This window comes from Salmo salar, chromosome 07, assembly GCF_965601325.2.
Source record: "Salmo salar chromosome 07, fSalSal1, whole genome shotgun sequence".
Lineage (NCBI taxonomy): Eukaryota > Metazoa > Chordata > Actinopteri > Salmoniformes > Salmonidae > Salmo > Salmo salar.
The window spans coordinates 64,710,981-64,736,315 of NC_138297.1; the positions used below are offsets into that span (position 1 = coordinate 64,710,981).

A 25,335-nucleotide genomic window follows, 5' to 3' on the forward strand; every position below is an offset into this window, starting at 1 on the left:
GATCACCCCCAAAGCCAATTCCTCCTTCGGCCGCCTCTCCTTCCAGTTCTCTGCTGCCAATGACTGGAACGATCTACAAAAATCACTAAAACTGGAAACACTTATCTCCCTCACTAGCTTTAAGCACCAGCTGTCAGAGCAGCTCACAGATTACTGCACCTGTACATAGCCCATCTATAATTTAGCCCAAACAACTACCTCTTCCCCTACTGTATTTATTTATTTATTTATTTTGCCCCTTTGCACCCCATTATTTCTATTTCTACTTTGCACTTCCTTCCACTACAAATCCACCATTCCAGTGTTTTACTTGCTATATTGTATTTACTTCGCCACCATGGCCTTTTTTTGCCTTTACCTCCCTTATCTCACCTTATTTGCTCACTTTGTATATAGACTTATTTTTCTACTGTATTATTGACTATATGTTTGTTTTACTCCATGTGTAACTCTGTGTTGTTGTATGTGTCAAACTGCTTTGCTTTATCTTGGCCAGGTCGCAATTGTAAATGAGAACTTGTTCTCAACTTGCCTACCTGGTTAAATAAAGGTGAAATAAATAAAAAAATATATAATGTATTGTGTGTCTGGTTGAGAACAGAGAACATGTGGTTATATTGTATTGTCTGTGTGGTTGAGAACAGAGAACATGTGGTTATATTGTATTGTCTGTGTGGTTGAGAACAGAGAACATGTGGTTATATTGTATTGTCTGTCTGTGTCAGCGTGTGCGCAACTGGTCGATAGAAGTCAGGTGCAGGAGAGCAGAGATGAGTGAACAGGCACACTTTAATCAGGCATAGGAAAACAGCCGGACGTAACTGCGTCACAACACTCCGACCCAAGGAAAAAGCGATAGCGCACAAATTACACAAACTGGTACAAAATACAAAACCACAGGTTACAATAATACCCGACGCAAAACCAGCCTAAAGCGTCACACACGTAACGACAGAACAATACCACACACAGACATGGGGGGAACAGAGGATAATATACACGTAGAGTAATGAGGGGATGTAAACCAGGTGTGCAGGAAAACAAGACAAAACAAATGGAAAATGAAAAGGTTGAGCGGCGATGGCTAGAAGAGCGGTGACGTCGACCGCCGAACGCCGCCCGAACAAGGAGAGGGACTGACTTCGGCGGGAGTCGTGACTGTCTGGTTGAGAACAGAGAACATATGTGTTTATATTCTATTGTCTGTGTACTTGATGCTGGGAGAACAGAGAACATATGAACAGTGTCCTACACCTTCACACACACATACCTTCCATGCAGAATCTGTCTTGGAGTTGATTGGTATTGTCTATGAGATCCAGGGCCTGAATAGTACATACACCAGACAGTACAGTGTTCTTCTACCTAACCTCACACATACCTTCCAGGTTATGCTGTGTGGTTAGATATACTATTTGGTTACCGTTCATTCTAGTTATGATGTGTTGTCTGTGAGATCAGGGACGCATGAAACATTTGCTATACAGTACAGTGTCGTCCTCCCTCCCTAACACATACACATGTATTGTATTATCTGTGTGCTGCAAACTGTGGAGAGAACAGATGCTGAACAGTAGATGTTCTCCTCCCTAACACACGTGTTGTTATTGTCTGTGTGCTGCAGAACAGAGAACATTAATGGATATATGGCTTATGTCACAAATGGCACCCTATTCCCTAATATAGTGCACTACTTTTGGGGGCCCTGGTCAAAAGTAGTGCACTAGGGAATAGGGTGCTATTTAGGAAACGCACAGCCCATACAATGTCCTTCTTCACATACAGAACCTTCTATCAGACCTGTGTTGTAGTTAGCCCTGTAGCAGACTTCTATCAGACCTGTGTTGTAGTTAGCCCTGTAGCAGACTTCTATCAGACCTGTGTTGTAGTTAGCCCTGTAGCAGACTTCTATCAGACCTGTGTTGTAGTTAGCTCTGTAGCAGACTTCTATCAGACCTGTGTTGTAGTTAGCCCTGTAGCAGACTTCTATCAGACCTGTGTTGTAGTTAGCTCTGTAGCAGACTTCTATCAGACCTGTGTTGTAGTTAGCCCTGTAGCAGATTTCTATCAGACCTGTGTTGTAGTTAGCCCTGTAGCAGACTTCTATCAGACCTGTGTTGTAGTTAGCCCTGTAGCAGACTTCTATCAGACCTGTGTTGTAGTTAGCTCTGTAGCAGACTTCTATCAGACCTGTGTTGTAGTTAGCCCTGTAGCAGACTTCTATCAGACCTGTGTTGTAGTTAGCCCTGTAGCAGACTTCTATCAGACCTGTGTTGTAGTTAGCTCTGTAGCAGACTTCTATCAGACCTGTGTTGTAGTTAGCTCTGTAGCAGACTTCTATCAGACCTGTGTTGTAGTTAGCCCTGTAGCAGACTTCTATCAGACCTGTGTTGTAGTTAGCTCTGTAGCAGACTTCTATCAGACCTGTGTTGTAGTTAGCCCTGTAGCAGACTTCTATCAGACCTGTGTTGTAGTTAGCTCTGTAGCAGACTTCTATCAGACCTGTGTTGTAGTTAGCCCTGTAGCAGACTTCTATCAGACCTGTGTTGTAGTTAGCCCTGTAGCAGACTTCTATCAGACCTGTGTTGTAGTTAGCTCTGTAGCAGACTTCTATCAGACCTGTGTTGTAGTTAGCCCTGTAGCAGACTTCTATCAGACCTGTGTTGTAGTTAGCCCTGTAGCAGACTTCTATCAGACCTGTGTTGTAGTTAGCCCTGTAGCAGACTTCTATCAGACCTGTGTTGTAGTTAGCTCTGTAGCAGACTTCTATCAGACCTGTGTTGTAGTTAGCCCTGTAGCAGACTTCTATCAGACCTGTGTTGTAGTTAGCCCTGTAGCAGACTTCTATCAGACCTGTGTTGTAGTTAGCTCTGTAGCAGACGAACGCGGTAGATGAACATGAACACACTCCCTGCACAGGACAGGGGTCTTGGCTAAATTACATTTATGCTCCTCAGTTACCATCACAAATTCACTAAAGCCCATTGAAGCGTGTGTATTTTTGCTGAAAGGAGGTGGTCAGTCTATAGAAAATATATTCCTGATCCTAGCATAACCAAGAGCCACACAGGACATATAATCATCCATAGTACAGTAGGCTTATACTCTCTCTGAACAGTTTAATAACAATAATAATAGATTGGATTGATATAGATATTTTTCCAGTGCACAAAGCACTTTACATAAGGTGTGTATATACATTATGTTATTCTGCCAAAGCTACAGTGGGATTTCCTCCTCATATACTATATCTGACCTCTGAACTCTTAGTACCAGGATGAGGAGACATGAAGCACCTCCCTGGCTGTGAGGTCTTAGTACCAGGATGAGGAGACATGAAGCACCTCCCTGGCTGTGAGGTCTTAGTACCAGGATGAGGAGACATGAAGCACCTCCCTGGCTGTGAGGTCTTAGTACCAGGATGAGGAGACAGCACCTCCCTGGCTGTGAGGTCTTAGTACCAGGATGAGGAGACATGAAGCACCTCCCTGGCTGTGAGGTCTTAGTACCAGGATGAGGAGACATGAAGCACCTCCCTGGCTGTGAGGTCTTAGTACCAGGATGAGGAGACAGCACCTCCCTGGCTGTGAGGTCTTAGTACCAGGATGAGGAGACATGAAGCACCTCCCTGGCTGTGAGGTCTTAGTACCAGGATGAGGAGACAGCACCTCCCTGGCTGTGAGGTCTTAGTACCAGGATGAGGAGACATGAAGCACCTCCCTGGCTGTGAGGTCTTAGTACCAGGATGAGGAGACAGCACCTCCCTGGCTGTGAGGTCTTAGTACCAGGATGAGGAGACAGCACCTCCCTGGCTGTGAGGTCTTAGTACCAGGATGAGGAGACATGAAGCACCTCCCTGGCTGTGAGGTCTTAGTACCAGGATGAGGAGACAGCACCTCCCTGGCTGTGAGGTCTTAGTACCAGGATGAGGAGACATGAAGCACCTCCCTGGCTGTGAGGTCTTAGTACCAGGATGAGGAGACATGAAGCACCTCCCTGGCTGTGAGGTCTTAGTACCAGGATGAGGAGACATGAAGCACCTCCCTGGCTGTGAGGTCTTAGTACCAGGATGAGGAGACATGAAGCACCTCCCTGGCTGTGAGGTCTTAGTACCAGGATGAGGAGACAGCACCTCCCTGGCTGTGAGGTCTTAGTACCAGGATGAGGAGACATGAAGCACCTCCCTGGCTGTGAGGTCTTAGTACCAGGATGAGGAGACATGAAGCACCTCCCTGGCTGTGAGGTCTTAGTACCAGGATGAGGAGACATGAAGCACCTCCCTGGCTGTGAGGTCTTAGTACCAGGATGAGGAGACATGAAGCACCTCCCTGGCTGTGAGGTCTTAGTACCAGGATGAGGAGACAGCACCTCCCTGGCTGTGAGGTCTTAGTACCAGGATGAGGAGACATGGGTTACATCCCCATTCTCCTGAAGTGTGAACTTGTACACTTTCTTGCATGGATTTATCAACGATGGAAAGTCCCTCCTGCAAATGCGTATACCAGGCCTATCCCTTTAAATCTATGATGGGTGTGTGCAAGGGTGGAAAACTGGGACGTAGCCATACACAGGAAGTAAACCGAGAGACAGCACCACACTATGCCACGTGTCCACCATCACAACTACCACACACACACACACACACACACACACACCGTACAGCCTTAGTGGCACCCAGTCAACCCCTCATCTCCCTGGTTGGTCCCAGTCGCCTTGGCTACGGCTGGCTGGCATATAAAGGCTCTTTATGGACGAGGGGGGGTGTGTGTGTGTGTGTGTGTGTGTGTGTGTGTGTGTGTGTGTGTGTGTGTGTGTGTGTGTGTGTGAGTGAATGGGAGACAAGCACAGACTAGCACCCGACCTTTGACCTCTCTATGTCAAACGATTGAGTCTGACGCCTGGCCGTGACAAAACAGGGTCGTGTTCAGTAGGCACAAAACAGGAGAACATTTTGAAACTGGGGAGGTTTTATCTGGACTAGTCCAATAAGAATGCACATTTGTGTGCTGTTTTGCTACGTTATTCCCCACTGAATATGACCCTGGCATGTAATTGGTCAATACTGTAGTAGGGATGCTACTGTCTCCACACAAAAGAAACATGAGAAGTATTTTTTCAGTCAGCTTATCTTTATAACTGTTACAACAAGCATTCCGCTACACTCTCAATAACATCTGCTAAACACGCGTATGTGAGCAATAGAATGTGATTTGATTTGAACTACAAAGACCCATAAAGCTGTAAGAAGCCCCAGTCTTTCAGTCCGTCACCGAGGATATTAGGCTTGACAACTAGACATATTGACTGGATCCCTGGAAAGTTTTCCGCTTTGCCTTTTCCCAGAAAAGGCGAAGGAGTATAATTTTTCTTCCCTCAAAAAGCTTAATGTTGGTGTTTTTCAAAGCAGGATGTAGTGAGGCTCTCTGTTGAAGCTTAACTTTGCAGCACAGCTTTTAGACCTGTACAAACAGACAGTTGTTTGGCATACCTGGGTTGGTCGTGGCCTCTGATTATTGAAAAGCCTTTACTGTCAACTCGAAGCCCTCCCCGTTCCCTCTCTGCCTTCTGCCTTCCAGAACTACTGGAACATTCCACCAGGCTCTGGAGATATTCTAATCCATTGTGTTGTGGGGAATCTTTTCTGTCTCTGTCTCAGTGCTGATAATTATAGCTCTGGTTGGTTTTCCTGTTTTTGCTGAGTATGAAAGAAACGAGTATCTTTTAGTTTCTGCATAACTTAGGGGCTCAGGGTGAGCTTCTGTGTGTTTATGTATTGAAAACAGGAACAAACTAACAAAAATTCACTTCACATGTGTACTTTGGTGAAGTCCGTATTTTTTAAATATTTTTTTGAGGTAACAATCAGTTTGAGGATTGCGGAGGCGAGGACGAGGTTGGCGCCCCTCTACCTTGACCCTGCGGCTTGCGCTGTTTGATAATAGTTGATATCTGGATGTTCCCTCGGGCTGACAGGGCAACTCAAAGTCAGTCTCCCTACGTTCCAGATGGCATGCTATTCCTTACATAGTGCACTGTGGGCCCTGGTCAAAAGTAGTGCACTATGCAGGGCATAGGGTGCCATGTCTGTTCGGCAGCCCTGTGACTGTTCCAACAGGTAGCTTCAACACACAGATTTATCATCTACAATTATCAACGCCTCTGACCCTGACCTGCCTATAACCTGTCTATGACCTGACTATGACCTGCCTATAACCTGTCTATGACCTGACTATGACCTGACACTGACCTGCCTATAACCTGTCTATGACCTGACCCTGACCTGCTTATAACCTGTCTATGACCTGACTATGACCTGCCTATAACCTGTCTATGACCTGACTATGACCTGCCTATAACCTGTCTATGACCTGACTATGACCTGCCTATAACCTGTCTATGACCTGACTATGACCTGCCTATAACCTGTCTATGACCTGACTATGACCTGACCCTGACCTGCCTATAACCTGTCTATGACCTGACCCTGACCTGCTTATAACCTGTCTATGACCTGACCCTGACCTGCCTATAACCTGTCTATGACCTGTCTATGACCTGACCCTGACCTGACCCTGACCTGCCTATAACCTGTCTATGACCTGACCCTGACCTGCCTATAACCTGTCTATGACCTGACCCTGACCTGCCTATAACCTGTCTATGACCTGTCTATGACCTGACCCTGACCTGCTTATAACCTGTCTATGTCCTGACTATGACCTGCCTATAACCTGTCTATGACCTGACCCTGACCTGCCTATAACCTGTCTATGACCTGACCCTGACCTGCCTATAACCTGTCTATGACCTGACCCTGACCTGCCTATAACCTGTCTATGACTTGCCTATAACCTGTCTATGACCTGACCCTGACCTGCCTATAACCTGTCTATGACCTGACCCTGACCTGACCCTGACCTGACCCTGACCTGCCTATGACCTGACCCTGACCTGACCCTGACCTGACCCTGACCTGCCTATAACCTGTCTATGACCTGTCTATAACCTGACCCTGACCTGCTTATAACCTGTCTATGACCTGACCCTGACCTGCCTATAACCTGTCTATGACCTGACCCTGACCTGCCTATAACCTGTCTATGACCTGACCCTGACCTGCCTATAACCTGTCTATGACCTGCCTATAACCTGTCTATGACCTGACCCTGACCTGCCGATAACCTTTCTATGACCTGACCCTGACCTGCCTATAACCTGTCTATGACCTGACCTGCCTATAACCTGTCTATGACCTGCCTATAACCTGTCTATGACCTGACCCTGACCTGCCTATAACCTGTCTATGACCTGACCCTGACCTGCCTATAACCTGTCTATGACCTGACTATGACCTGACTGTGAGCTAACTGGTGAAAGGCCCACTCCTTCATTAGAAAACAAAGCAGCAGCCCTGCCACTTAGTTTGGTATAAAACAGAGGGATGGGTTGGAGAAATGGAACTTTGAAATGCATAAATTCATCATTGACTATTATCAGCACCTCTCAGACTAGAACCTGACGATGCTGACCTTACCGTGACCCGACTACTGTATGATTCCTCAGGATAACTGATGGCCAAGGTCCAGCTGACCAACAACTCATTATGTTCATTATTTTAAGTTTCAAAAAGTTAGTTTCCAAAAACTCCTAGAACGTTCCTAGAACGTAAAGGGAGAAGAATTGTGAGAAAGCATTCCAGATCCTGTGTCTGAGAGCTGTTTGTTGTTGATGTTTGTATATGTTCTATGTACGTTTTGAACATAAATCCCTTCTGAGAACAGGTAGTTATTTAACCTAAACCCACCCATGGTCATGACCCTATATAAACCACATACCAGCATTGCCTTCACTTAGCAGATTGTTCTAAGTGTAAGATCCTTCTGTGGTAGATCTCAATAGGAATCTCCATTCTGGGTTTGTGGCCTTAGTTGTTTATATACAACAGTGGGCCTTCTGTCTAACCTAGCGTGGTTTAGTAGACAAAACACTGAAATAGCAGATCTGTATTTGTTGACCAAATAGACGCAAATACGGCATGAAACCACACGAGGATGGTTTGTTGAATGAACACTGGGAGACCATAGTGGTTCAACAACCTAATAATATTGACTGGGCGGGAGAGATAATGTACCTACTATACTCTGGTTTAGAGACCCACTAGGGTTTTATTGGCTGGTTCATCATTTGGCTGAAAGAGACAGGGTTTTGTTACTCTGGTTTAGAGACCCACTAGGGTTTTATTGACTGGTTCATCATTTGGCTGAAAGAGACAGGGTTTTGTTACTCTGGTTTAGAGACCCACTAGGGTTTTATTGGCTGGTTCATCATTTGGCTGAAAGAGACAGGGTTTTGTTACTCTGGTTTAGAGACCCACTAGGGTTTTATTGGCTGGTTCATCATTTGGCTGAAAGAGACAGGGTTTTGTTACTCTGGTTTAGAGACCCACTAGGGTTTTATTGGCTGGTTCATCATTTGGCTGAAAGAGACAGGGTTTTGTTACTCTGGTTTAGAGACCCACTAGGGTTTTATTGGCTGGTCCATCATTTGGCTGAAAGAGACAGGGTTTTGTTACTCTGGTTTAGAGACCCACTAGGGTTTTATTGGCTGGTTCATCATTTGGCTGAAAGAGACAGGGTTTTGTTACTCTGGTTTAGAGACCCACTAGGGTTTTATTGGCTGGTTCATCATTTGGCTGAAATAGACAGGGTTTTGTTACTCTGGTTTAGAGACCCACTAGGGTTTTATTGACTGGTTCATCATTTGGCTGAAAGAGACAGGGTTTTGTTACTCTGGTTTAGAGACCCAAAAGGGTTTTATTGGCTGGTCCATCATTTGGCTGAAAGAGACAGGGTTTTGTTGCCTTTTCAGTTGCCAGTCGCATTCCACTCCCAGTACTGTTGTGAGGTGGGATGGCGGGGGGATGGGTGAATTGACTGAAAAAACCCTGAATAACACACTTGTTTGTCTGCCTGTCCTTGCCCTGCCTGGTGCCCTGAATTTCGTCAAAAGGCTCTGCCAGCTTTTCAGCGTTTTTAGTTTGAGTTCCACACAAGGCACAGTTTCTGCTTGGCCATCAGGGAAGGCACAGGGAAGGCACAGGGAAGGCACAGGGAAGGCACAGGGAAGGCACAGGGAAGGCACAGGGAAGGCACAGGGAAGGCACAGGGGAGGCACAGGGAAGGCACAGGGGAGGCACAGGGAAGGCACAGGGAAGGCACACAGACAGAGAGAGATAGAAAAAGGGATAAAAGAGCTGTCAGACACTTAAACTGGTAGATTTCTTTGCCACAATCACAGGGCCCTTAAAGATCTGGCAGCTGTCTTGACTTCCATGATGTCAACAACAAGAGGACGTGCAGAACGGCAGGTTAGTACTAAACTTCACTGGCCTGATAATGATGTGATGGTGGTCAGTTCAGAGGAGCTCTCTGTCCTCCGTATACTCTCTCTCTCTCGCTGTCTCTCCCCCTCTCTCTCTCTCTCTCTCTCTGTCTCTCTCTCGCTGTCTCTCCCTCTCTCTCTGTCTCTCTCTCTGTCTCTCTCTCTCTCTCTCTCTCTCTTGTTCATTTGTTCATTGCTGTGACACAGTGGTGTGGTATGTTCCAGGTATTTGGGAGAGACAGGGATCAGAGCGTGTTTCCTTTCCTCTCTCTGTCTCTCTCTACTCTAAGGTAGTGACATGTCATGGTCATGACATCCACCAAATATCCATTAGGACCTGGCTGCTAAGACAGGGCTGCAGGGGCTTTAATGTACCTCTGGATCAACAGAGACTGTGCTTAACAATCCACTGGGACGGGACTCCGGGAATTATCACAGCATTCCTCCAGGAGAGGGAGAGGGAGGGGGAGAGGGAGAGGGAGAGGGAGGGGGAGAGGGAGGGGGAGAGGGAGAGGGAGGGGGAGAGGGAGAGGGAGGGGGAGAGGGAGAGTTCTTTATCCTTTTCTCACACTCTCTCTTCTATCTTCTGCTTCTCTTTCTTTCTCTCTGTCTTTTTTCTCTCTTTCCACATCTTGAGAAGTTGAATCTCTATTTCTCTCCCCCTCTCCTTCTGCCTCTCTCTCTCTGTGCTCTTGACTAGAATACAGCATATATATACTGCTCAAAAAAATAAAGGGAACACTTGAACAACACAATGTAACTCCAAGTCAATCACACTTCTGTGAAATCAAACTGTCCACTTAGGAAGCAACACTGATTGACAATACATTTCACATGCTGTTGTGCAAATGGAATAGACAACAGGTGGAAATTATAGGCAATTAGCAAGACACCCCCAATAAAGGAGTGCTTCTGCAGGTGGTGACCACAGACCACTTCTCAGTTCCTATGCTTCCTGGCTGATGTTTTGGTCACTTTTGAATGCTGGCGGTGCTTTCACTCTAGTGGTAGCATGAGACGGAGTCTACAACCCACACAAGTGGCTCAGGTAGTGCAGCTCATCCAGGATGGCACATCAATGCGAGCTGTGGCAAGAAGGTTTGCTGTGTCTGTCAGCGTAGTGTCCAGAGCATGGAGGCGCTACCAGGAGACAGGCCAGTACATCAGGAGACGTGGAGGAGGCCATAGGAGGGCAACAACCCAGCAGCAGGACCGTTACCTCCGCCTTTGTGCAAGGAGAAGCAGGAGGAGCACTGCCAGAGCCCTGCAAAATGACCTCCAGCAGGCCACAAATGTGCATGTGTCTGCTCAAACGGTCAGAAACAGACTCCATGAGGGTGGTATGAGGGCCCGACGTCCACAGGTGGGGGTTGTGCTTACAGCCCAACACCGTGCAGGACGTTTGGCATTTGCCAGAGAACACCAAGATTGGCAAATTCGCCACTGGCGCCCTGTGCTCTTCACAGATGAAAGCAGGTTCACACTGAGCACGTGACAGACGTGACAGAGTCTGGAGACGCCGTGGAGAATGTTCTGCTGCCTGCAACATCCTCCAGCATGACCGGTTTGGTGGTGGGTCAGTCATGGTGTGGGATGGCATTTCTTTGGGGGGCCGCACAGCCCTCCATGTGCTCGCCAGAGGTAGCCTGACTGCCATTAGGTACCGAGATGAGATCCTCAGACCCCTTGTGAGACCATATGCTGGTGCGGTTGGCCCTGGGTTCCTCCTAATGCAAGACAATGCTAGACCTCATGTGGCTGGAGTGTGTCAGCAGTTCCTGCAAGAGGAAGGCATTGATGCTATGGACTGGCCCGCCCGTTCCCCAGACCTGAATCCAATTGAGCACATCTGGGACATCATGTCTCGCTCCATCCACCAACGCCACGTTGCACCACAGACTGTCCAGGAGTTGGCGGATGCTTTAGTCCAGGTCTGGGAGGAGATCACTCAGGAGACCATCCGCCACCTCATCAGGAGCATGCCCAGGCGTTGTAGGGAGGTCATACAGGCACGTGGAGGCCACACACACTACTGAGCCTCATTTTGACTTGTTTTAAGGACATTACATCAAAGTTGGATCAGCCTGTAGTGTGATTTTCCACTTTAATTTTGAGTGTGACTCCAAATCCAGACCTCCATGGGTTGATAAATTGGATTTCCATTGATTATTTTTGTGTGATTTTGTTGTCAGCACATTCAACTATGTAAAGAAAAAAGTATTTAATAAGATTATTTATTTCATTGAGATCTAGGATGTGTTGTTTAAGTGTTCCCTTTATTTTTTTGAGCAGTGTATATATAAAAGTGGGTAAAACAGTATGTAAACATGATTAAAGTGACCAGTGTTTAATGACTTTATGTACATAGGGCAGCAGTCTCTAAGGTGCAGGGTAGCGTCAGTTATCTTTATGTAACTATAGGGTGCAGATTTAGTCCGTGGCTGACTGAGCCAGGCGGGGACAGAACTCAAGAGGAGGGTGTGTGAAACTCAAGTGTGTGCGTACGTGAGATAATGAAAGAGCTTTTGTTAAGGAGTTTCAGTTTGTATAGTATTGTTTTCTCTCTCTCCAAGTGGGAGCTACACTACAGTGTACAGTAATTATCTATATCCTGCCTTCATATTTCGACATCCCAAGTGGTGCAGCGGTCTAAGGCACTGCATCTCAATGCTAGAGGCGTCACTACAGACACCCTGGCTAGATTCCAGGCTGTATCACAACCAGCCGTGATTGGGAGTCCCATAGGGCGGCGCACAATTGGCCCAGCGTTGTCCGGGTTTGGCCGGTGTAGGCCGTCATTGTAAATAAGAACTTGTTCTGGTTAAATAAATAAAAATATATAATAATTAATATCTAATGTACCCCACAATGCAGCTGTTCTTCCTGTGTTATCTGCTGTTCCTCTGCAGGGGACAGATTCCAGAGGGATTTATCTCAACAACACGGTCCTCTGACGTTCTGTCTTTTCTTAATGCTCTGCCACCATCTGGTTTTCATGTGTGGTTTGGTTGGTGGAGACATTATTGGTTTTACACTCGGCTGCATCTCAAATGACACCCTATTCCCTATATAGTGCACTACTATAAACCAGGGCCCTATTCCCTATATAGTGCACTACTTTGACCAGGGCCCTATTCCCTATATAGTGCACTACTTTAGACCAGAGCACTATTCCCTATATAGTGCACTACTTTAGACCAGGGCCCTATTCCCTATATAGTGCACTACTTTTGACCAGGGCCCTGTTCCCTATATAGTGCACTACTTTGACCAGGGCCCTATTCCCTATATAGTACACTACTTTTGACCAGAGCCATATTCCCTATACAGTGCACTACTTTTGACCAGAGCCCTATGGGAGATGAGGTGCTATTTGGGATTCAACCATTATTTGTCATGATAGTCCAAGGGCTTGTTGAAGCTCGTCAAATCACTTGATGACAGCGATCTGCAAACATTTGACCGGTACATGCGTAGTAAGCAACAATTAGCCATTAGCCCTTTCTGACCCCTAGCTATGATCAGCTGTTAGCCCTTTCTGACCCCTAGCTATGATTAGCTGTTAGCCCTTTCTGACCCCTAGCTATGATTAGCTGTTAGCCCTTTCTGACCCCAAGCTATGATTAGCTGTTAGCCCTTTCTGACCCCTAGCTATGATCAGCTGTTAGCCCTTTCTGACCCCTAGCTATGATTAGCTGTTAGCCTTGCCTAGCCTAGCTATGTTAGCAGAATGTAGAGGGGTGCAGAGGGGTGTAGAGGAGTGCAGCTGTCTATGGTGCAGTGTAGAGGCTGAGGAGGAGTGCAACTGTCTATGGTGCAGTGTAGAGGCTGAGGAGGAGTGCAGCTGTCTATGGTGCAGTGTGGAGGCTGAGGAGGAGTGCAACTGTCTATGGTGCAGTGTGGAGGCTGAGGAGGAGTGCAGCTGTCTATGGTGCAGTGTGGAGGCTGAGGAGGAGTGCAGCTGTCTATGGTGCAGTGTGGAGGCTGAGGAGGAGTGCAGCTGTCTATGGTGCAGTGTGGAGGCTGAGGAGGAGTGCAGCTGTCTATGGTGCAGTGTGGAGGCTGAGGAGGAGTGCAGCTGTCTATGGTGCAGTGTGGAGGGTGAGGAGGAGTGCAACTGTCTATGGTGCAGTGTGGAGGCTGAGGAGGAGTGCAGCTGTCTATGGTGCAGTGTGGAGGCTGAGGAGAAGTGCAGCTGTCTATGGTGCAGTGTGGAGGCTGAGGAGGAGTGCAGCTGTCTATGGTGCAGTGTGGAGGCTGAGGAGAAGTGCAGCTGTCTATGGTGCAGTGTGGAGGGTGAGGGAGGAGTGCAACTATATGGTGCAGTGTGGAGGGTGAGGAGGAGTGCAGCTGTCTATGGTGCAGTGTGGAGGCTGAAGGAGAAGTGCAGCTGTCTATGGTGCAGTGTGGAGGCTGAGGAGGAGTGCAGCTGTCTATGGTGCAGTGTGGAGGCTGAGGAGGAGTGCAGCTGTCTATGGTGCAGTGTGGAGGCTGAGGAGAAGTGCAGCTGTCTATGGTGCAGTGTGGAGGGTGAAGGAGGAGTGCAACTGTCTATGGTGCAGTGTGGAGGGTGAGGAGGAGTGCAGCTGTCTATGGTGCAGTGTGGAGGGTGAAGGAGGAGTGCAGCTGTCTATGGTGCAGTGTGGAGGCTGAGGAGGAGTGCAGCTGTCTATGGTGCAGTGTGGAGCCTGAGGAGGAGTGCAGCTGTCTATGGTGCAGTGTGGATGGTGAACCAGAGACCCTCTCGTTGCTCCATCCTGGACTAGAACCAGAGACCCTCTCGTTGCTCCATCCTGGACTAGAACCAGAGGTCCTCTCGTTGCTCCATCCTGGACTAGAACCAGAGGTCCTCTCGTTGCTCCATCCTGGACTAGAACCAGAGGTCCTCTCGTTGCTCCATCCTGGACTAGAACCAGAGGTCCATCTCGTTGCTCCATCCTGGACTAGAACCAGAGGTCCTCTCGTTGCTCCATCCTGGACTAGAACCAGAGACCATCTCGTTGCTCCATCCTGGACTAGAACCAGAGGTCCTCTCATTGCTCCATCCTGGACTAGAACCAGAGACCCTCTCGTTGCTCCATCCTGGACTAGAACCAGAGGTCCTCTCGTTGCTCCATCCTGGACTAGAACCAGAGACCATCTCGTTGCTCCATCCTGGACTAGAACCAGAGACCCTCTCGTTGCTCCATCCTGGACTAGAACCAGAGACCATCTCGTTGCTCCATCCTGGACTAGAACCAGAGACCCTCTCGTTGCTCCATCCTGGACTAGAACCAGAGACCCTCTCGTTGCTCCATCCTGGACTAGAACCAGAGACCCTCTCGTTGCTCCATCCTGGACTAGAACCAGAGACCCTCTCGTTGCTCCATCCTGGACTAGAACCAGAGACCCTCTCGTTGCTCCATCCTGGACTAGAAACAGAGACCATCTCATTGCTCCATCCTAGACTAGAACCAGAGACCATCTCGTTGCTCCATCCTGGACTAGAACCAGAGACCATCTCGTTGCTCCATCCTAGACTAGAACCAGAGGTCCTCTCGTTGCTCCATCCTAGACTACAACCAGAGACCCTCTCGTTGCTCCATCCTAGACTAGAACCAGAGGTCCTCTCGTTGCTCCATCCTGGACTAGAACCAGAGACCATCTCGTTGCTCCATCCCGGACTAGAACCAGAGACCATCTCGTTGCTCCATCCTGGACTAGAACCAGAGACCCTCTCGTTGCTCCATCCCAGACTAGAACCAGAGACCATCTCGTTGCTCCATCCTGGACTAGAACCAGAGACCATCTCGTTGCTCCATCCTAGACTAGAACCAGAGACCCTCTCGTTGCTCCATCCTGGACTAGAACCAGAGGTCCTCTCGTTGCTCCATCCTGGACTAGAACCAGAGACCCTCTCGTTGCTCCATCCTGGACTAGAACCAGAGATCCTCTCGTTGCTCCATCCTGGACTAGAACCAGAGACCCTCTCGTTGCTCCATCCTGGACTAGAACCAGAGGTCCTCTCGTTGCTCCATCCTGGACTAGAACCAGAGACCCTCTCGTTGCTCCATCCTAGACTAGAACCAGAGGTCCTCTCGTTGCTCCATCCTAGACTAGAACCAGAGGTCCTCTCGTTGCTCCATCCTGGACTAGAACCAGAGACCCTCTCGTTGCTCCATCCTAGACTAGAACCAGAGGTCCTCTCATTGCTCCATCCTAGACTAGAACCAGAGGTCCTCTCGTTGCTCCATCCTAGACTAGAACCAGAGGTCCTCTCGTTGCTCCATCCTGGACTAGAACCAGAGACCCTCTCGTTGCTCCATCCTAGACTAGAACCAGAGGTCCTCTCGTTGCTCCATCCTAGACTAGAACCAGAGGTCCTCTCGTTGCTCCATCCTGGACTAGAACCAGAGGTCCTCTCGTTGCTCCATCCTGGACTAGAACCAGAGGTCCTCTCGTTGCTCCATCCTGGACTAGAACCAGAGATCCTCTCGTTGCTCCATCCTGGACTAGAACCAGAGGTCTTCTCGTTGCTCCATCCTGGACTAGAACCAGAGATCCTCTCGTTGCTCCATCCTGGACTAGAACCAGAGACCCTCTCGTTGCTCCATCCTGGACTAGAACCAGAGGTCCTCTCATTGCTCCATCCTGGACTAGAACCAGAGACCCTCTCGTTGCTCCATCCTGGACTAGAACCAGAGATCCTCTCGTTGCTCCATCCTGGACTAGAACCAGAGGTCCTCTCGTTGCTCCATCCTGGACTAGAACCAGAGGTCCTCTCGTTGCTCCATCCTGGACTAGAACCAGAGACCCTCTCGTTGCTCCATCCTGGACTAGAACCAGAGACCCTCTCATTGCTCCATCCTGGACTAGAACCACTCTGAGATGCTTCGTGAATACAGGCCCAGGATAATTTGCTAGCACCACTCTGTTATAATTCGAAGAAAGGCCAGAACATCTCAGCACCACCAGCCTAGTGTCATGTCTCTCTGAGAGACAGTGTCAAGTCTGAACTTGATTATCCTCTGCTTATTACCGCTCAGTATAGTCTGTGTGATGACCCGGGAGAATCACAGTTTAGTGTAAATGACAGCATGTGCTGTGTCATCTTGTGTAATTCTGTTGGCCAGGACATTCCAGGAGGGGCCTTAAGGGATTTACCAGTAATCCACAAGGAGATGTTTTTAAACAGTTGGAGACTTTAAGGTCACCCTAAGGTCGTTTATTTTGAACAGACAGTAAAGTTGTGTTCTTCACGCTGACAGAGTATTACTGTAAGGTAACTTTGACCTTTGATCCTGAGGTAATTCTTCAGTTGGTTCCTGAACAGGTTGAGTACATAATGTAACATTATATACGGCTTCCAGTCATACGATCCTGTCACCTGTCAGGAGACTGCAGGGGTTGAGCCTGAGTTTATATCTCCTGTAGGGTTTAGTTGAGTTTAGGTTGAGGGTAGCTAACTAGTTGTGTTGGTTGACTTGGTGTCTCCCCATGACAACAAAAGAGAAGACACCAACTGTCAGAAGAGATTGGCTGATTGTATTGATGTTTGAGTTCAGCATAGGTTGAGTTCAGGATAGGTTGAGTTCAGGATAGGCTGAGTTCAGGATAGGTTGAGTTCAGGATAGGTTGAGTGTAGCTAACTACTGGCTTATGTTTAGGCTGAATGGTTGACTTAGTGTTTTGCTTTCTTGGTGTCCCCACGACCACTAACCCCTGTCCTACTGTCCCTGATTCAAGGCTTGAGTTTAGGTTCAGGTTGAGTTGAGTTAATTAGCTCTTTTGGCCAAACGTCTTTTGTTAGTGTCTTAATGTCCCCCATAACCAGTACCCTGCCCCTTGTCTCTGTCTGAATGTCCCCCCATAACCAGTACCCTGCCCCTTGTCTCTGTTTTAATGTCCCCCATAACCAGTACCCTGCCCCTTGTCTCTGTCTTAATGTCCCCCATAACCAGTACCCTGCCCCTTGTCTCTGTCTGAATGTCCCCCCATAACCAGTACCCTGCCCCTTGTCTCTGCCTTAATGTCCCCCCATAACCAGTACCCTGCCCCTTGTCTCTGTCTTAATGTCCCCCCATAACCAGTACCCTGCCCCTTGTCTCTGCCTTAATGTCCCCCCATAACCAGTACCCTGCCCCTTGTCTCTGTCTGAATGTCCCCCCATAACCAGTACCCTGCCCCTTGTCTCTGCCTTAATGTCCCCCCATAACCAGTACCCTGCCCCTTGTCTCTGTCTTAATGTCCCCCCATAACCAGTACCCTGCCCCTTGTCTCTGCCTTAATGTCCCCCCATAACCAGTACCCTGCCCCTTGTCTCTGTCTGAATGTCCCCCCATAACCAGTACCCTGCCCCTTGTCTCTGCCTTAATGTACCCCATAACCAGTACCCTGCCCCTTGTCTCTGTCTGAATGTCCCCCCATAACCAGTACCCTGCCCCTTGTCTCTGCCTTAATGTCCCCCCATAACCAGTACCCTGCCCCTTGTCTCTGTCTTAATGTCCCCCCATAACCAGTACCCTGCCCCTTGTCTCTGTCTGAATGTCCCCCCATAACCAGTACCCTGCCCCTTGTCTCTGTCTTAATGTCCCCCCCATAACCAGTACCCTGCCCCTTGTCTCTGTCTGAATGTCCCCCCATAACCAGTACCCTGCCCCTTGTCTCTGTTTTAATGTCCCCCATAACCAGTACCCTGCCCCTTGTCTCTGTCTTAATGTCCCCCCATAACCAGTACCCTGCCCCTTGTCTCTGTCTGAATGTCCCCCCATAACCAGTACCCTGCCCCTTGTCTCTGTTTTAATGTCCCCCATAACCAGTACCCTGCCCCTTGTCTCTGCCTTAATGTCCCCCATAACCAGTACCCTGCCCCTTGTCTCTGTCTTAATGTCCCCCCATAACCAGTACCCTGCCCCTTGTCTCTGTTTTAATGTCCCCCATAACCAGTACCCTGCCCCTTGTCTCTGTCTTAATGTCCCCCCATAACCAGTACCCTGCCCCTTGTCTCTGCCTTAATGTCCCCCCATAACCAGTACCCTGCCCCTTGTCTCTGTTTTAATGTCCCCCATAACCAGTACCCTGCCCCTTGTCTCTGCCTTAATGTCCCCCCATAACCAGTACCCTGCCCCTTGTCTCTGTTTTAATGTCCCCCATAACCAGTACCCTGCCCCTTGTCTCTGTTTTAATGTCCCCCATAACCAGTACCCTGCCCCTTGTCTCTGTTTTAATGTCCCCCATAACCAGTACCCTGCCCCTTGTCTCTGCCTTAATGTCCCCCATAACCAGTACCCTGCCCCTTGTCTCTGTTTTAATGTCCCCCATAACCAGTACCCTGCCCCTTGTCTCTGTCTTAATGTCCCCCCATAACCAGTACCCTGCCCCTTGTCTCTGTCTTAATGTCCCCCCATAACCAGTACCCTGCCCCTTGTCTCTGTCTGAATGTCCCCCCATAACCAGTACCCTGCCCCTTGTCTCTGTCTTAATGTCCCCCCATAACCAGTACCCTGCCCCTTGTCTCTGTTTTAATGTCCCCCATAACCAGTACCCTGCCCCTTGTCTCTGTCTTAATGTCCCCCATAACCAGTTCCCTGCCCCTTGTCTCTGTCTTAATGTCCCCCATAACCAGTACCCTGCCCCTTGTCTCTGTTTTAATGTCCCCCATAACCAGTACCCTGCCCCTTGTCTCTGCCTTAATGTCCCCCCATAACCAGTACCCTGCCCCTTGTCTCTGTTTTAATGTCCCCCATAACCAGTACCCTGCCCCTTGTCTCTGTCTGAATGTCCCCCCATAACCAGTACCCTGCCCCTTGTCTCTGTTTTAATGTCCCCCCATAACCAGTACCCTGCCCCTTGTCTCTGTTTTAATGTCCCCCATAACCAGTACCCTGCCCCTTGTCTCTGTCTGAATGTCCCCCCATAACCAGTACCCTGCCCCTTGTCTCTGTCTTAATGTCCCCCCATAACCAGTACCCTGCCCCTTGTCTCTGTTTTAATGTCCCCCATAACCAGTACCCTGCCCCTTGTCTCTGTTTTAATGTCCCCCATAACCAGTACCCTGCCCCTTGTCTCTGCCTTAATGTCCCCCCATAACCAGTACCCTGCCCCTTGTCTCTGTTTTAATGTCCCCCATAACCAGTACCCTGCCCCTTGTCTCTGTCTTAATGTCCCCCATAACCAGTTCCCTGCCCCTTGTCTCTGTCTTAATGTCCCCCATAACCAGTACCCTGCCCCTTGTCTCTGTTTTAATGTCCCCCATAACCAGTACCCTGCCCCTTGTCTCTGTTTTAATGTCCCCCATAACCAGTACCCTGCCCCTTGTCTCTGTCTGAATGTCCCCCCATAACCAGTACCCTGCCCCTTGTCTCTGTTTTAATGTCCCCCATAACCAGTACCCTGCCCCTTGTCTCTGTCTGAATGTCCCCCCATAACCAGTACCCTGCCCCTTGTCTCTGTCTGAATGTCCCCCATAACCAGTACCCTGCCCCTTGTCTCTGTTTTAATGTCCCCCCATAACCAGTACCCTGCCCCTTGTCTCTGTTTTAATGTCCCCCATAACCAGTACCCTGCCCCTTGTCTCTGCCTTAATGTCCCCCCATAACCAGTACCCTGCCCCTTGTCTCTGCCTTAATGTCCCCCATAACCAGTACCCTGCCCCTTGTCTCTGTCTGAATGTCCCCCCATAACCAGTACCCTGCCCCTTGTCTCTGTCTGAATGTCCCCCCATAACCAGTACCCTGCCCCTTGTCTCTGCCTTAATGTCCCCCCATAACCAGTACCCTGCCCCTTGTCTCTGCCTTAATGTCCCCCCATAACCAGTACCCTGCCCCTTGTCTCTGTCTGAATGTCCCCCCATAACCAGTACCCTGCCCCTTGTCTCTGCCTTAATGTCCCCCCATAACCAGTACCCTGCCCCTTGTCTCTGTTTTAATGTCCCCCATAACCAGTACCCTGCCCCTTGTCTCTGCCTTAATGTCCCCCCATAACCAGTACCCTGCCCCTTATCTCTGTCTGAATGTCCCCCCATAACCAGTACCCTGCCCCTTGTCTCTGTTTTAATGTCCCCCCATAACCAGTACCCTGCCCCTTGTCTCTGCCATGCGTCCCCTACTTCTAGCACCTCCAGAAATAGCTCCTAGCCTCCCCTGGCTTGTCCTGGGCAGTTGACACATTCTGAGTGTCCCTGGGAAGTATAGAGAGATGCTCAGCGTTTCTCAGAACGACCCGGCCAAACACACCCAGTCCCCATTCAGACCCAGCCCTACTGGCACTGTGGTGACACTGTGACCCAGCACTGACACACTGCGATACTTCGAACGATGTTCGTCACTCTCAATTCTGGAAATCTGAGATGCGTATTATTGTATACACTGTCCACAGTTCTATGTAATCTATACAATCCATGATCAATATAGTCTCACATTGATAGACAGCGTATTCTACGAGACCCAACCCTACTGGCAGTCTAGTGCCACTGTGGCCCACTACTGACACACTGAGCAGGAAAGCCTGCCACAGCAGAACACATACCTCTACTACAATGTTAGTCATTAACAATATAGGACATGTGAGTTGTAGGCTATGCTGATGTACTATCCTACCTATCAGATGATCTAGATCTGTCCTATATCAATCTAGCCTTGTGGTGCCAGACACTCTATTCTAGGAAATCAACCCAGGATCCAGGTGGTCAGTCTAATGTTACTTAGTCTAAATATGTGTTATCCACAGGAGGTTGGTGACACCTTAACTGGGGAGGACGGGCTGGTGATAAAGGCTGGAGTGGAGTTAATGGAATGGTGTCAAATACATCAAACACATGGTTTCCATGGTTTCCAAGCCATTCCATTATTATGAGTCCTCCCTTCAGCAGCCTCCTGTGGTGTTAACCTAACAAGTCTCTGGTTCTATACCAACCCATTTGGTCCAGTTTACCAGTCTCTGGTTCTATACCAACCCATTTGGTCCAGTTTACCAGTCTCTGGTTCTATACCAACCCATTTGGTCCAGTTTACCAGTCTCTGGTTCTATACCAACCCATTTGGTCCAGTTTACCAGTCTCTGGTTCTATACAACCCATTTGGTCCAGTTTACCAGTCTCTGGTTCTATACCAACCCATTTGGTCCAGTTTACCAGTCTCTGGTTCTATACCACCCAATTGGTCCACTTTACCGGTCCCGTGTGGCTCAGTTGGTAGAGCATGGTGTTTGCAACGCCAGGGTTGTGGGTTCGATTCCCATGGGGGACCAGTACGGAAGAATTTTTTTTTAATGAAATGTATGCATTCACTACTGTAAGTCGCTCTGGACTTACAGTAGTAAATGACAACAAAAATAAATAAATACATGTAAAAAAAAAAAATCTGTCCATTTGGTCCAGTTTACCAGTCTAGTTGGACTATTCTGTCCATTTGGTCCAGTTTACCAGTCTAGTTGGACTATTCTGTCCATTTGGTCCAGTTTACCAGTCTAGTTGGACTATTCTACCCATTTGGTCCAGTTTACCAGTCTAGTTAGACTATTCTTCTGACCATTTGGTCCAGTTTACCAGTCTAGTTAGTCTATTCTGTCCATTTGGTCCAGTTTACCAGTCTAGTTGGACTATTCTGTCCATTTGGTCCAGTTTACCAGTCTAGTTGGACTATTCTACCCATTTGGTCCAGTTTAACAGTCTAGTTGGACTATTCTGTCCATTTGGTCCAGTTTACCAGTCTAGTTGGACTATTCTACCCATTTGGTCCAGTTTACCAGTCTAGTTGGACTATTCTACCCATTTGGTCCAGTTTACCAGTCTAGTTGGACTATTCTACCCATTTGGTCCAGTTTACCAGTCTAGTTAGACTATTCTTCTGTCCATTTGGTCCAGTTTACCAGTCTAGTTAGACTATTCTTCTGTCCATTTGGTCCAGTTTACCAGTCTAGTTAGACTATTCTTCTGTCCATTTGGTCCAGTTTACCAGTCTAGTTGGACTATTCTGTCCATTTGGTCCAGTTTACCAGTCTAGTTGGACTATTCTACCCATTTGGTCCAGTTTACCAGTCTAGTTGGACTATTCTGTCCATTTGGTCCAGTTTACCAGTCTAGTTGGACTATTCTACCCATTTGGTCCAGTTTACCAGTCTAGTTGGACTATTCTACCCATTTGGTCCAGTTTACCAGTCTAGTTAGACTATTCTTCTGACCATTTGGTCCAGTTTACCAGTCTAGTTAGTCTATTCTGTCCATTTGGTCCAGTTTACCAGTCTAGTTGGACTATTCTGTCCATTTGGTCCAGTTTACCAGTCTAGTTGGACTATTCTACCCATTTGGTCCAGTTTACCAGTCTAGTTGGACTATTCTGTCCATTTGGTCCAGTTTACCAGTCTAGTTGGACTATTCTACCCATTTGGTCCAGTTTACCAGTCTAGTTGGACTATTCTACCCATTTGGTCCAGTTTACCAGTCTAGTTGGACTATTCTACCCATTTGGTCCAGTTTACCAGTCTAGTTGGACTAGTCTACCCATTTGGTCCAGTTTACCAGTCTAGTTGGACTAGTCTACCCATTTGGTCCAGTTTACCAGTCTAGTTGGACTATTCTACCCATTTGGTCCAGTTTACCAGTCTAGTTGGACTATTCTACCCATTTGGTCCAGTTTACCAGTCTAGTTGGACTATTCTACCCATTTGGTCCAGTTTACCAGTCTAGTTGGACTATTCTACCCATTTGGTCCAGTTTACCAGTCTAGTTGGACTATTCTACCCATTTGGTCCAGTTTACCAGTCTAGTTGGACTATTCTGTCCATTTGGTCCAGTTTACCAGTCTAGTTGGACTATTCTACCCATTTGGTCCAGTTTACCAGTCTAGTTGGACTATTCTACCCATTTGGTCCAGTTTACCAGTCTAGTTGGACTAGTCTACCCATTTGTCTGTCTTATTTATTTCTGTCCATCTGTATATGTCTTACTGTCGGGCTGCCATCTGAACTTCTTTCCTTCCTTCATTCCTGCTGTCTTTTTTCTCTGGTTCTGCTGTGTTGTGTTCTGTCGTTCTCTGTTGTTATGGTTTCAGGCTGCTCCAGGGGCCACGCTTTGTTTTCATTTCATTTTCGGGGAAATTTCTATGAAGTACTGTATGGAGCTGTTCTGCAGGTCGGGCTGAAATCTCCCAAAAACACAGTGTGTGTGTGTGTGTGTGTGTGTGTGTGTGTGTGTGTGTGTGTGTGTGTGTGTGTGTGTGTGTGTGTGTGTGTGTGTGTGTGTGTGTGTGTGTGTGTGTGTGTGTGTGTGTGTGTGTGTTTGTGTGTGTGTGTTTGTACGGAAGGGCCAATAATATTTAGCATCAAACTAAGGGGGGTTGAAATGGCTGAGGATGTAACTGCTTCCAGATGTTCACTGAAAACAAAATGTATACAATTACACTGTTCATAAAGGAGAGAGCTCTCTAACTATAAGGCCGTGAAGGAGAGAGCTCTCTAACTATAAGGCCGTGAAGGAGAGAGCTCTCTAACTATAAGGCCGTGAAGGTGAGAGATCTCTAACTATAAGGCCGTGAAGGAGAGAGCTCTCTAACTATAAGGCCGTGAAGGAGAGAGCTCTCTAACTATAAGGCCGTGAAGGAGAGAGCTCTCTAACTATAAGGCCGTGAAGGAGAGAGCTCTCTAACTATAAGGCCGTGAAGGAGAGAGCTCTCTAACTATAAGGCCGTGAAGGAGAGAGCTCTCTAACTATAAGGCCATGCATGAGGTTAAATGTAATATTCATGGGGAGAACATTTTGCTTATATTTCTCCCCCCTTTCCCAAAGGCACCACACATGGGTTCAAACACTATTTGAAATCATTTCAAAGGCTTTATCTGTGCTCGATTGAGCTCGCTTGTTGCAATGGAACCAATAGAAAAGTCACGAAAGTGCAAACCCCCCCGCCCACCTGCAACTCCAGGCAGGCTCAAGTAAATGCTTTAAAGTATTTGAAAGATTTCTTATAGTATTTGAACCCAGGTCTGGGCCTAATGCAAACATGTACCTTCTACTATCATTCCTTATATCAGACCACATTACAAACACACACACACAGTGGTGATCTGATCATATATTAGCTAATAAGTATCAGATGATGGGTCTGTCGTTGTGTGAAACAATGTGAGAGTCATTATTAGTCATGGAACCAAGTCATAACATCATGGGTGTGTTCGGGAGGCGGGTTAAGCATCAGGGTGTGTGTGTGTGCGTGCGTCCATGTTGTGTAATAGTATTAGCAGAGTGAACAGAACAGAGCAGATAAGCTAATATGATGGGTAATATTTAACCCATCAATGCAAGGACTAATCCCACAGCACCCTGCTGTAATATCTCCATAGAGATAGAGGACCACATGTCTAGCAGCCTGCTGTAATATCTCCATAGAGATAGAGGAACACATGTCTAGCAGCCTGCTGTAATATCTCCATAGAGATAGAGGAACACATGTCTAGCAGCCTGCTGTAATATCTCCATAGAGATAGAGGAACACATGTCTAGCAGCCTGCTGTAATATCTCCATAGAGATAGAGGAACACATGTCTAGCAGCCTGCTGTAATATCTCCATAGAGATAGAGGAACACATGTCTAGCAGCCTGCTGTAATATCTCCATAGAGATAGAGGAACACATGTCTAGCAGCCTGCTGTAATATCTCCATAGAGATAGGGGAACACATGTCTAGCAGCCTGCTGTAATATCTCCATAGAGATAGAGGAACACATGTCTAGCAGCCTGCTGTAATATCTCCATAGAGATAGAGGAACACATGTCTAGCAGCCTGCTGTAATATCTCCATAGAGATAGAGGAACACATGTCTAGCAGCCTGCTGTAATATCTCCATAGAGATAGAGGAACACATGTCTAGCAGCCTGCTGTAATATCTCCATAGAGATAGAGGAACACATGTCTAGCAGCCTGCTGTAATATCTCCATAGAGATAGAGGCACACATGTCTAGCAGCCTGCTGTAATATCTC

The 25,335-nt window shown here is 47.9% G+C and overlaps 1 protein-coding gene across 1 annotated transcript in view; it reads left to right on the plus strand.

The window, feature by feature from the left end:
• Positions 1-8,993: 8,993 nt before the first annotated feature.
• LOC106596155 (ninjurin-2) overlaps positions 8,994-25,335 on the plus strand; it is an 86,983-nt gene continuing 70,641 nt past the window's right edge. The window contains exon 1 of the mRNA XM_082977938.1: positions 8,994-9,367. Within this exon, the coding sequence (XP_082834064.1) occupies positions 9,332-9,367 (36 nt within the window). The 5' untranslated portion in view covers positions 8,994-9,331. The remainder of the gene's footprint in view (positions 9,368-25,335) is intronic.